Source organism: Pristis pectinata, chromosome 23 (assembly GCF_009764475.1).
Source record: "Pristis pectinata isolate sPriPec2 chromosome 23, sPriPec2.1.pri, whole genome shotgun sequence".
NCBI lineage: Eukaryota > Metazoa > Chordata > Chondrichthyes > Rhinopristiformes > Pristidae > Pristis > Pristis pectinata.
This window is the reverse complement of record NC_067427.1, coordinates 11,908,532-11,920,938: the sequence shown is the minus strand read 5'-3', so window position 1 is coordinate 11,920,938 and position 12,407 is coordinate 11,908,532. Positions and strand designations below refer to the sequence as shown.

The 12,407-nt window shown below is 40.6% G+C and overlaps 1 protein-coding gene across 1 annotated transcript; it reads left to right on the top strand.

The window, feature by feature from the left end:
- The first annotated feature begins 413 nt into the window (after positions 1–413).
- On the top strand, positions 414–12,019 carry cdk9 (cyclin-dependent kinase 9 (CDC2-related kinase)). Its single transcript, XM_052036966.1, has 7 exons — positions 414–647; positions 2,855–2,936; positions 4,765–4,855; positions 5,586–5,752; positions 6,410–6,581; positions 8,170–8,318; positions 9,985–12,019. Exons 1-7 carry the CDS (start codon positions 508–510, stop codon positions 10,348–10,350), a joined length of 1,167 nt encoding a protein of 388 aa, XP_051892926.1. The 5' UTR covers positions 414–507; the 3' UTR covers positions 10,351–12,019.
- The last annotated feature ends 388 nt before the right edge of the window (positions 12,020–12,407 follow it).

Here is a 12,407-nt window from a genome sequence, read left to right as displayed (position 1 = left end):
CATCTTCAAGAGGCGGTGTCTCAAGAAGGCAGCATCCATTACTAAGGACCCTCACCGTCTGTGACATGCCCTCTTCTCGTTACTACCATCGGGGACGAGGTACAGGAGCCTGAAGACCCACACACTATGATTCAGAAACATCTCTGCCATTCGATTTCTGAACAGTCCACGAACACTACCTTGTTATTCCCTTTCTTTTGCACTATTTATTTTTATAATTTGTAGTAATTTTATGTCTTTGCACTGTACTGCTGCCGCAAAACAACAAGTTTCAGGGCATAATAATTCTGATGATAATAGATAAAAACACGAGCGAAAATCGGATTCTTTCAGACACAAGTACATTGGTCCCCACACTGAAAGTCAATAAACTGCTGTGATGAAAAACTTACTCCAAAGCTTGGAGCCACTCCGCTGTTGCAGTGCGGCGCCCGGCCGTCGGGGGCCGCTGCTGGCGGCGTCTGCGAGTGAGCTTCCAGCGCGCCGTGCGAGGGCCGGAAGTGGATAATGGCGCGCTGCCCGGACGGCGGCATGGGGGTCCGGCTCAGTGCCGACATGGTCAAGTACTATGAGGTGTTGGACTTCCAGTTCTGTGACGAGGTGGCGAAGTACGAGAAGATGGCGAAGATCGGACAGGGTACCTTCGGGTGAGGCCGGTGACAGGGAGAAGGTGGAGGGGGCTCGGGGCCTAGGGCTTAGGCCGCAGAAGGGACCTCGGCTCTGGGTAACACAGCTCCCTCCCTCCCTCCCCGGGGTCCCCGCTCACGGCTCACAGATGGAGACACACGAAACGCTGGAGGGACTCAGCGGGTCAGGCAGCATCTATGGAGGGAAATGGCCAACCGACGTTTCGGGTCGAGGCCCTTCATCCAGTCCATTGACCGTCCGTTCCCCTCCACAGACGCTGCCCGACCCGCCGCCTTGCTCCAGCACTTGTGTGTTGCACGCTGACAAATGCTTCAGATGAGCTTCCTTTCCCCCGTCCGCATTAGCAGACCACGAACCTCCCCCCCCATTCGCGCCGCAGTACTTCGCTCCACTGGGATCACTGAGTTTAAGGGTTCAAATCTCTCTGCGGAGTCTTGGGCTCAAAGCTCTTGGCTGGGCCGTTGTCATGAGGAAGCGCCGCACTGTCAGAACCGCCCTTCGCAGGAATGTTGAACTCTGCTGTCGATGTGAAAGATCCCATGGTATTTTGATCACAACTCCCCAGTTCTTCAATGTTTATCCCCGAATAAACATCAATACGGGTTATCTGATCATGGTCTTATTGCTGCTTGTAACATGATGTTTATGACTTGGCTGCAATGTATCTTACATTGTAATAGTGACTACATTTAATATTTTAAGGACAATGTCAAGATCATAGATTTTAGAAGAGCTATCCCACAACTGTGGTGATGAATTTCAGTTTTGTGAAGAGATTTGAGCATCTATGTTTGCAGTGTTTAGTGTAGCTGTTAGCGTAACACTTTACAGCGCTAGCGACCCAGGTTCAAATCCGGCCATTGTCTGTAAGGAGTTTGTACATTCTCCCCATGTCTGTGTGGGTTTCCTCCGGGTGCTCTGGTTTCCTCCCACATTCCAAAGATGTACAGCTTAGGAAGTTGTGGGCGTGCTATGTTGGCGCCGGAACTTGCAGGCTGCCCCCAGAACACTCTACGCAAAAGATGCATTTCACTGTGTTTTGATATACATGTGGCTAATAAAGATATCTTACCTCATGATGATCCTCTACCTTCACCATTTTCCTATATGGTCTCCAGTTGCTTTAATTCCTTGCAGTTCATTTGTTTTTAATCTCAGCAATGAATATACTCTAATGGCAGAACATTCACAACCCTTGAAAACAGTAAATTCCAAGCACAGTCAAGGTTCTGAATGAAGACATTTTTCCTTGTAATCCTGAGTGATCTCATTATTAGATTGTCCTTTCTGATTCTGGAATTTAGCCTCTTCAACATCCACCCTATAAAGGTCTCAGAATCTGGGAGATCCTGACTTGTTCTAAAGTAGACGACAGGTCACCCTATTCTATTTTCTTTCATGAAACAGCATTTCATTCTGGAAATTAAAACTTATCTTTCTGAAAAGGAAATGTATTCTTTCTTGAATAAAAAGACTAAAATAGCACATTAATATAGCATGTAGCATCTTACTGAAACTCTGGAAAATTGAAGAAAGATTAATCTATTAATTCATGGATTTGAAGACAAATGGTTGTGGCTGACTTGGAAATGTTTTATAAACTGAAACCTTTTCTGCATGTTGAAAGGATGCAAAAAGTCTCATGGTCCTACCCAAATTGGAGCAGAGAATTCTGTTTCTAACATTTTTTTTCCTTGACCAAAACCAAAAAAGGATTGGTTTACTTGACACATTTCATTTGCCGTTTTTAGTTCTTTGCAGTGCACAGAAATGTGTGTATTTTCCAACTAAATTGTGCCTTCATACTGTGCCTCATTGTTAAAAACATTGAAAGATTCTGAGCATGTAATAAGCTTTGTTTGCAAATTCTTAATTTAATCAGCTGGCTGATAGTGTTTCCAGTCAGAATACTGTGTATAAATGTGAAACAAAAAAAAATTGGTTCTGAAAGCATAACTTGAGTGCATTGAAAAGAGTTCAGTAGTGTGAGGGAGCCTTTTGTATTGTATCATGCTTTTATACTTATCTACTATGATGTGCTGATTTGATGTAAAGAATTAGAAATATACAAAAATGTAGCAAAATTATTGTAAATTTCTGACCTTTCTCCCCTACTGTGAAATAGTATTATATGGCTGTATTTGTTTTTGCAGGATTTGTTGGTCACTGGAGTGTTTAGGCTAAAAGTACTGTGATTGTTTTACAGGGAGGTGTTTAAAGCACGTCATCGGCAGACAGGGAAAAAAGTGGCTTTGAAGAAAGTTCTTATGGAAAATGAAAAGGAAGGGGTACGTTGCCAAAATTCTATTGTCAGTCTGGATATTAAAGTTAACTTTGTCTCCTGCAGAGCCCTTCTGATAGTTTGGTAATGCGAGTGTATATTGACTAATTGGCCAATTCTTTTGTGCAAGTTTACTTTTTACCAGGAAATTACAATTTGCAGGCTTTCTTTTATTCCTCAACAAAATGGACACTTGTGTGAGCCTAGTCAGTGCTCTTCAATAGTCTTTTAGCAGAGGCCAAAATTCCAAACATTAACTTGAAATGTTGCTTCCAATCTGAGCTCCACTTTAATCTCTCTTGATGGACTACCCATCGAACCAGGGAAACTGCAGCTTACCATACAAGGCAGGTATCAATGCCATTTGAACCTTTTGAGGCAGAACTGTTGTGGGAAATTGTATAGATATCACACAACAAATCAAAAATTATATTAATTTTATCTGATGTCTGAGCTATTCTCTTGTGATTGCATTTCTTACTGTACTGGTAACTGGCCTATTTTAAGCTTTGTCAGATCAGGTGAGATGGAAATCCTACCCTCAACAATATGTATTAGATATATAGTGGTTTTAATGTTGCAGCAAGGTAGTAGGGCGCTTCACAGGAATGCTATTAAATAAAACTTGACGCAAGGCTACATGAACAACAATGCAAAGTGATCAAGAACCTGGTCAGGCATATGTTTTGAGGAGAATCTTAAGTAGGGAAAGAGGTAGGGAGGAAATGCCAGAACTTAGACCTTGACAGAAGTGAGGCAATTAAACTTGGGGGCAAACAAGTGGTCAGAATTATAGAAGACCAGATATCTCTGGGTTTTGTAAAACTGGAATGTAACATCAGAAATAGGAGCAGGAATAGGCCATGTTATCCCTTCTGCTCCATCATTCACTAAGGTCATGGCTTTTTTTTAACCTCATCTTCACTCCCCTGCACTAATCCAATATCCCTTAATATCTACAAATCTATGGACCTCTGTCTCAAATGTACTCAGTGACTGAACCTCCACAGCCCTCTTGGGTAGAGAATTCCACAGATTCATTTGCATCTGGTGAAGAAATTTCTTCTTGTCTCTGAATATTTTTTGATTCTGATGCCTAGTTCCAGTCTCCCCAGCTGGGGGAAACATCCTTGCCATTTACCATTAAGAATTTTTTTATGTGCTGGTGAGATCACCTTTCATTTTATTAAACTTACACACACCCCTAGTTTGCTTAATCTCCTCTCATGCCATACTTGCCATCTACAAAATCAACCAGGTGAACCTTTGCTGGAGTCCTTCTGTCATAATTATATCCGTTCTTTGGGAAAACCAGACAGGTCTCAGCCTAAAACATCAACTGTCCACTTCCCTGCACAGATGCTACTTGACCTGCTGAGTTCCTTAGCATTTTGTTTGTTGCTCCAGATTCCAGCATCTGCAGTCTCCTGTACATGATACTCCAGATTTGGTCTCACAAGGACATGAAACAATGGAGCAAGGTGTCCACTCTTACACATACAGAAATAGATAGGGCTGACATAATGAAGGGGTTTAAAAGTAAGGGTAAGAATTTTAAAATTGAGGCATTGCTTAACCAAGAATCATTGCAGATCAGTGTGCAGAGATGATAAGTGAACAGGACATGGTAGCAATAAAGGCACAGCGAGGCAGAGTTCTGGTTGACTTTGGGTATTTGGAGTGGCTGGCTGTGAATGTGCTGAAATAGTTAAGTCTAGAAGTAACATAAATCTTCTGATTTGTGGTGTAACAATTTTGTGAAGATCTTTTGAGTTAAAGAAAAGTTTATACCCAGAAATGCAGTGCAAATAATGATTTTTAAACATTTTTACCAGTTTCCCATCACGGCCTTGAGAGAAATAAAAATCCTGCAACTGCTGAAGCATGAAAATGTGGTGAATCTTATTGAGATCTGCCGCACAAAAGGTGAGTTTTATCTCCAAATGCAAATCGTTCAGAGTATAATACCTTTAGTAAGTGCACTTTACCAGTTAAATGTCCTGAATTTCCTATTGTAATTAACTGAAGTTTGTCCACAGCAGATAGCTGTCATTGTGCAGGATTCATACAGAGCGTTCATGGTTGCCTGTATAGCTCAAAGATGTCTATAGTGGTTTGGTCCATGCATTGGAAGAATGGAGCATAATTCTTGTAACACTAAATGAAGGTTCTGCATCTCTCCATCAAGAGCAATTCCTCTGCAACCCATATGGTCATGCTCAGGAATGAAGTGAAACGGTGAATTAATACAGGCCATTCAGAGTTGCTGTCATTTCAGCCTAAAGATATTTGGTCTTCACCCTATGCTCATAACTGCTTCATATTTTCCCAGTGGATAGCAAGCATGAGTGCTGACTGATCTTTTTGTTTTCCACTCGTTTATATAAGAAAATACTGATTTTTTTTTCCCCAATCACTGAACTGGCTTGGGGACAGTATTTACTTCAACCTGTTCCCTGAAGTGATGGCAGGTGAAGATTTAAGCAAGGAAGACTCCACAAAATTTATTTTTCTCCCAAACCAAAATCCTTCCAACTCTTGTCTCTATTCCTGGCTCACTGTTGTTTCAGTCCAAACAAATGAGAGTGGGGTTTGTACCTGAGACAGTGATGCTTAAAGGGGGCAGTGATGGATTATTTCTGTGTAATCCCTCCAGCCACGCAGTATAATCGCTACAAGGGCAGCATCTATCTGGTATTTGACTTCTGCGAGCATGACCTGGCTGGACTGCTCAGCAATGCAAACGTGAAGTTCACTTTGGCAGAAATCAAGAAGGTGATGCAGATGCTGCTGAATGGGCTCTACTACATTCATCGGAACAAGGTGAGAAGCAGTGAAATGGAGTGACCTAGCTTGGTTTGATGTTGAGCTCGCAGTCTTGGTCATAGACACGTGAGCAGCTGATCACTATTAAGCTAAATGTATTTTGCTGCTGCTTCTCCATATTGTTAACTAAAAGGATTTTGAGCTCTATTAAATGGAGATTATTTCAACACTGAGGTGTGACTTTCACTGCTGACACCATAGATTAAATGGTCAGTATTGTTAGCTGTAAAGCTCTTTTGCATGTCTTGACATTGTGAAAAGCACCATTGCAGTGTGAGACTATTTTCACCACAGAGATTGCAGTAGTTCAGGAAGGTACTCCCCATCAGTTTAAGTGCAGTTAGGAAATGGCAATGAATGATGTCTTCAAATTGTAAATGTGTTCAAACCTTTGTCTTTCTTCCATTTGTTGTGTGTAACATCTTATGTGCATGGTAACCACCATATATCCCTTTGTTATACTGCACTTCAAAGTAATTGGATCTGAAAGGAGATGAATAAGTATGGCTTTGCTCTTTTAAACAGGCCAATTGTGCAAGACACAATGTCATAATGAGCTATGTGAGGCTCATCATTTTATATGCGGATCTCGATAACTGCAAAGTTAATCTCTTTAGGAAAACCTATACACTATCTTTGCATTTTTGTTTGCAGATCTTGCATCGAGATATGAAAGCAGCCAATGTTCTGATCACTCGGGATGGTGTGTTGAAACTGGCCGACTTTGGTCTGGCTCGAGCATTTAGTCTGGCCAAGAATAGCCAGCCAAATCGCTACACCAACAGGGTTGTAACCCTGTGGTACCGTCCACCGGAGCTCCTGCTAGGTAAGTGACATTAAGCACTGTGACAAGCTTGCGCAATATTTCTCACACAAATTGCCCTCTGAAATTGCCACTGAAAAGATGGCTCACCGCCATTTTCTCACGAGCAATTAGAATGGTCAATAAGATACAGCTTTGTCCCATAAACAAAACTAGTTCCTTACTTTCCGCTCAGGACCACCAAGCCCCTCTTTTCCCCCCACCCCTTCCCCCAACCCTGCATTTGTCTTATTAGACTCTCACCATCATAATATGTTTACTAAACCTTAGAGATCTAAAAAGAATTGTATTGGAACATATGTGCCGGAGTGGTATTTATATGTAATTTCATCAGAACTGAGAGACTTCTTGTTCCAAAAGAAAGTTGAGTATTTTGTTCCTAGCAGGCTACTTAGAATTTGTATTGGATACTTTCTTTCAAACATGTAATTATGTCGCTATGTTGAAAGGTTGTGGCATGTTGTGCCATTAGAGGTGCTAACACTGTGAAGCAGTGTCTGATGGTATACATCTTGTAGCCAGGTGAGGTCTCTGTCTCATTCTCACCAACTTTCTCTTTCCTGGTGGGATTGGCAGTAGCTATTTCTGTTTTCAAGTCATAGATAAGGAACATCTTTTAAGCCACTTGGGATTTTCAGCTAACCCCCCCTGAAATTAACATGTTTGAGTTGCTCTTTTGTTTTTAATATTGTAGGTAGAATTCTCAGTATGTACATGGAACTCTGAAAAGTATTTTCTTAAATTTGACTGGTTTCTCATTTTAATTCCCCAATCATCTTGGGATCTTTAGAATTGATCCATGACCTGATGGTGTATATACTAGTTTTTCTATTATACATTTTTGATTAATTTTATGGAAGAGAATTGCTTAGCTGCAGTTATTATAGGGATTGTCACCAAAACTGGATGAAACTGAACATCTTGGCATCTGTGCTCAATTAGCAAATGCAGGAGTAGGTGTTTTTCGAGGTGTTGTTTCCCAGTCAGAAAGGGAAAAATGAACCGGAACCACAGAAATAATTTTGGTTGAAACAATCTGTTCGTATATTGGATGAGGACAGAATTGAGATGTGATGTCATTTACTCTGCTGGGATTCACTATGCAGGTTTGCAAATGAAGAATGCCATAAGACGTAGGAGCAGAATTAGGCCATTCAGTCATGGCTGATTTATTTTTCCCTCTCAACCCCATTCTCCCACCTTCTCCCCGTATCCTGTGACACCCTTACTAATCAAGAATCTGTCAGCTTCCACTTTAAATATACCCAATGATTTGGCCTCCACAGCTGTCTGTGGCAATGTATTCCACAGATTCCCCACCCTCTGGCTAAAGAAATTCCTCCTCATATCTGTTCTAAAGGGACATACTTCTATTCTGAGACTGTGCCCTCTGGTCCTAGTCTCTCCCACTACTGGAAACATCCTATCCACATAATTCAATGCCTCCTCGATTGAGTTATAAAGGCCACGTATCCTTGGGAGTTAATCATAGTACCTGCAAGGTGGAAAACTGGGGGGGTATCACATTCCTGCAGATCATGGTATACTTTTCCTTTAATAAATTATTTCTATCCCTTTTTCCTGAATTCAGGTGAGCGAGACTATGGACCACCCATAGATCTTTGGGGTGCTGGATGCATCATGGCTGAGATGTGGACTCGGAGTCCAATAATGCAGGGCAACACAGAACAACACCAGTTAACGTTGATCAGTCAGCTCTGTGGCTCCATTACAGCAGAGGTACAGCCTGTTGGGTTCTGTTCTTTAAGGGAATACAAGTGCTCAGTGATAATTTCTCAGATGTAATGCAGCAAGTGAATGTACTGACTCACATCTAGATGACACCTTTAATGTAGAAACATGTTCCAGTGCAGAAAAATGGTGAAGAATTAGAAAGAATAGTGCAATTAATGGAAGTTGTAGACTTTGCAGACTTCCAGGTTCAATATCAATGTGACCAGATGGAAGATGAAGTGCTGTTCCTTGAGCTTGTGTCGGTGCCTGTTATAACAGTGCAGGAGGTGATGGACTAATAGGTCAGAGTGGGATGGAGAATAAAAGTTGCAGGCAACAGGAGGCTCCAAGTCACCTTTGTACTGAACATGGCGCTCCACAAAGCGGACAGCCAACCTGCATGTGGTTCCTCTGGTGTAGAGGAGACCACATTGGGAGCACTGAATGCAGAAAACTAGGTTGGAAGAAGTGCAAGTGAATTGCTGTTTGGGAAGATGTGAAAGAATGGGGTTGAACCTCTTATGGTTGCATGGGAAGGTGTTATAGGAATGGGAGTGACTGGTGGAGAAAGAAGGGAGGATTAGGGTGAATCGTGAAAGGAATAGTCCCTTTGAAATGCTGAAGGAGGAGGGGAAATGCTGTTTAGTGGCGGAACCTTGTCGAAACTTGTGGAAATTGTAAAGGATGATCATTTGAATGTGCAGGCTGGTGGGGAGGAAGGTGGACAGTCAGTTCATTTTATACACCCTTGTCTCTATTATCATTCTCTAACTACTGCCATTAACTCATCAACCGTTCCTTATCCCAAAGGCAACCATGACCAACAGTGGTCTCTGCCTATCACAGATATTCTCTTTGTCTATCTCTCTCACCCCCAACTTCTCTGCAACTTAAAACTAACTTGTTTTCTTTCTTTTCCAGTTCTTACAAAGGGTCTTTGACCTGAAACTGTAACCATGTTTCCCTTTCAGCAAGTCAGGCAGCATTAATGAAATATTTCTAGCATTTTCTGTTTTTATTTCAGGTTTCCAGCACCTGTAGTTTTTTTAGAGCAGAGATTGTCATAGACACTATGAGCTCTTTCCGTGCTGTCACAGGGATGTAAACCTGGTAGAGTTTCAAACAGACTTGAGGTTATTAGAAACAGAGAACCATTAAAGAAAGGCAAGGATGGATGGTAGTTTAAAAGGACAGATGTCAGGGGTAGTTTTTTTGTTCGAATGAAGAAGGGCAAAATGGATAGGGTAATTTTGGAATGAAATTAAAGGATGAAAAATAGTGTTAGACAATGGATTGAAAGAATGCATCATGAACAAAATGAGATGTGATGTTATGTGGATGGAAACTGCTAAAAGATGTGATTTTAAGTTTGAGGGGTGGGTTTGGCTTATAATGGGTATAGGGAATAGCAGAGGCAACTGTGCAGTTGGTCTCATCTCCGTGCCAAAAATCCTTGTGTGTTCAAGCTGAGGATAATGGGATTAAATAGACAATTGATTGCAAAGATAGCCCCTTTGTTTTCATTTTAGAAGAAATTTCAGGAGTAATTTTGGCAGAGGAGAAATAATACTTTATACTGTGAGTATTGGGTAACATTCTGTATAGTCTGCTATAAGATGTTGTTGATTGCCTGAACAAAACTAGTGGAGATTAAACATGTGCTTGATTTCAGGTTTGGCCTAACGTTGAGAAGTATGAACTGTACCAAAAGTTAGAATTGCCTAAAGGTCAGAAGCGAAAGGTCAAAGACCGGTTAAAAGCCTACGTAAAGGACCCTTATGCACTGGACCTCATTGACAAGCTGCTCGTCCTCGACCCTACCCAGAGGATTGACAGTGATGATGCACTTAACCACGATTTCTTCTGGACTGACCCTATGCCTTCTGACCTTAAAAACATGCTCTCGACCCACAACCAATCAATGTTTGAATATTTGGCCCCTCCCAGGAGGCGAGGCAGTCACATGCCTCAGCAGTCAACCAATCAGAACAAGAATCCTGCTGCAGCCAACCAGACGGAATTTGATCGGGTATTCTGAAATTGTTTGAAGAAGTTAATGGATTGTAGAGTGACTGGGGCAGGTTGTTTATTTATATAGATAGTGCCATATTTGAGGTCTTGTGATTTGAAAAATGTTGAACTGTTACACATTAATTGTGCCTATTACTAATTGGATGTTGTCAAAGTTACTTCTCTTCGGAAGCAAAAGTGGAACTTTGGGTCCAGAGGTGACATTCTGAGATTCTCCTATAGGAGTCTTGGATTGATTTCTGTTTTTTTCCCAGTGATGCTATAGTGTTGAGCATAAATTTAGAATTGTTATAGAGTTCTTTGTTCAATCCATAATCATTCCATCATTGGCTAGTGTTGAATCACTTTTGAGTCAGTACTTGGAGCAATGTGAATGACACAATACATCCACATTCTGTGTTGTTTTGGGATGTGGGTTTGTATTCAAGTTTCCCTCTGATATTGTCGTCTGTTGCAACCTGACTGGATCCCAAAAGGAAAATGGGGAAAGTCAATCATATCACCCTAAACCAAGCTTGACAGGCATAGACTGTGAATGGCTTTCCTCTTGCACTGGTCATGAGACAAGAGGATCTTGGTAAAGACAGGAAATCGATTTATATTCTTTTAAGTTTATTTTCTGAGGCTTGTGCACAATAGGGATCTTTGGATGTTACGTCAGTTACATGTTAATGAGCTATATATTGGAGATTGTTTAAAAACGTAAACACCTATAGCACGTTGAAGTACTACTGCATCATTTGTTAGTGGTAGAATCTTAATGAGGTTATGACTTTGTTTCCTGAAACCCAAAACTTTGCCAGAAATTTTCTTCTGTTTAAGGCATTGGTACTTTTTACATGGTCACGCTGTACAAATATTGAAAGATTTAAGAAAAAAGTAAAATGTCTTCTCACGGATCAGTTCATACATCGAGTGATTTGTAGATACTGACAAGTTGTAATAAATTCTGTTTGTGCCAATAGGTTTCTGATTCCTGTTCTAACGCTGCCTCTTTACTGAGGGTTTCTTTCCTAGAGTGCCTGTCCACAGCTGAATAAAAGTGAAATGAATAGAATGAGTATTATACAGTATCATTGTCACCTTTCTAAGAAGTGCAGCCCTTTCTGTTAGCTTTCCCCTGCCCTTCGTGATACAATTGTGTGCCTCTTGGTCATGAAATTAAATGGTTTCATAGATTCTAGCTACAGAGTATTGCATGCTCTGAAAAAAGTGTGCAATATAAGAACTCATTTTAGTAGCTGCAGAACTGCTGTTGAAGTGATAAATATTTCTTCTGCAAGGTGGATTCACAGACCAGTTTAAAAAAAACAAAAAAAATGCAGTTGTTCTATTTATTCTGTTTGCAGTTTTTGATTTTATTCCAACTTTGTCATGACCAAAAATCATATTGTCCACTGGCAGAATAAAATAGCCTCTTGCTACCTTAGGTACTGCCGGTACTTCCAGATGTTTAAATTACAGTGACTGGAATGTCAGTTTAGGTTCGGTCCTCAGGAGATTTTAAGAAATACTGTTAATGTGCAGTTCTTCAATTCAGACAATTTCAAGGTAAAAGATTTAGTTACATTGTACAATACAGCATTAGAGCATATGCAAAATGTTTAACAGTTTATAATCACATCAGTGAGTATAAATTCTAGGTTTTTAAATAAATTGTTCTAAAACAATCCTGCTTTGTGACTCTCTCTCACTCTCTTTGTGTCTTTTTGGTCCATTACTGTTTCATTGCAGATAGCTTTTTTTATTCACTGTCCCAGTTATTTTACATTTATTTACTTTGGTCTTATTTTTAATGTGCTGACTTGGTTCATTTTTGAACAGGAGAATAATCTGGATATAAGTTTTCTAATCATATACATTGCTTACTGCTAATCAGCAAATTTCTTAGCTACTCCGAATATTTACAGCGAATACCCCAACTTTAATTTAACTATTACCTATCAGGTTGCAAATAGCTGCGATGTGTTGAATATATAAAATATGTTTTGCTATGTAAATGCAGTTGTGATCTTCCATCATGCCTCAAATGTAATTTTGAGGTCTGGAAACAATATGTAAAGC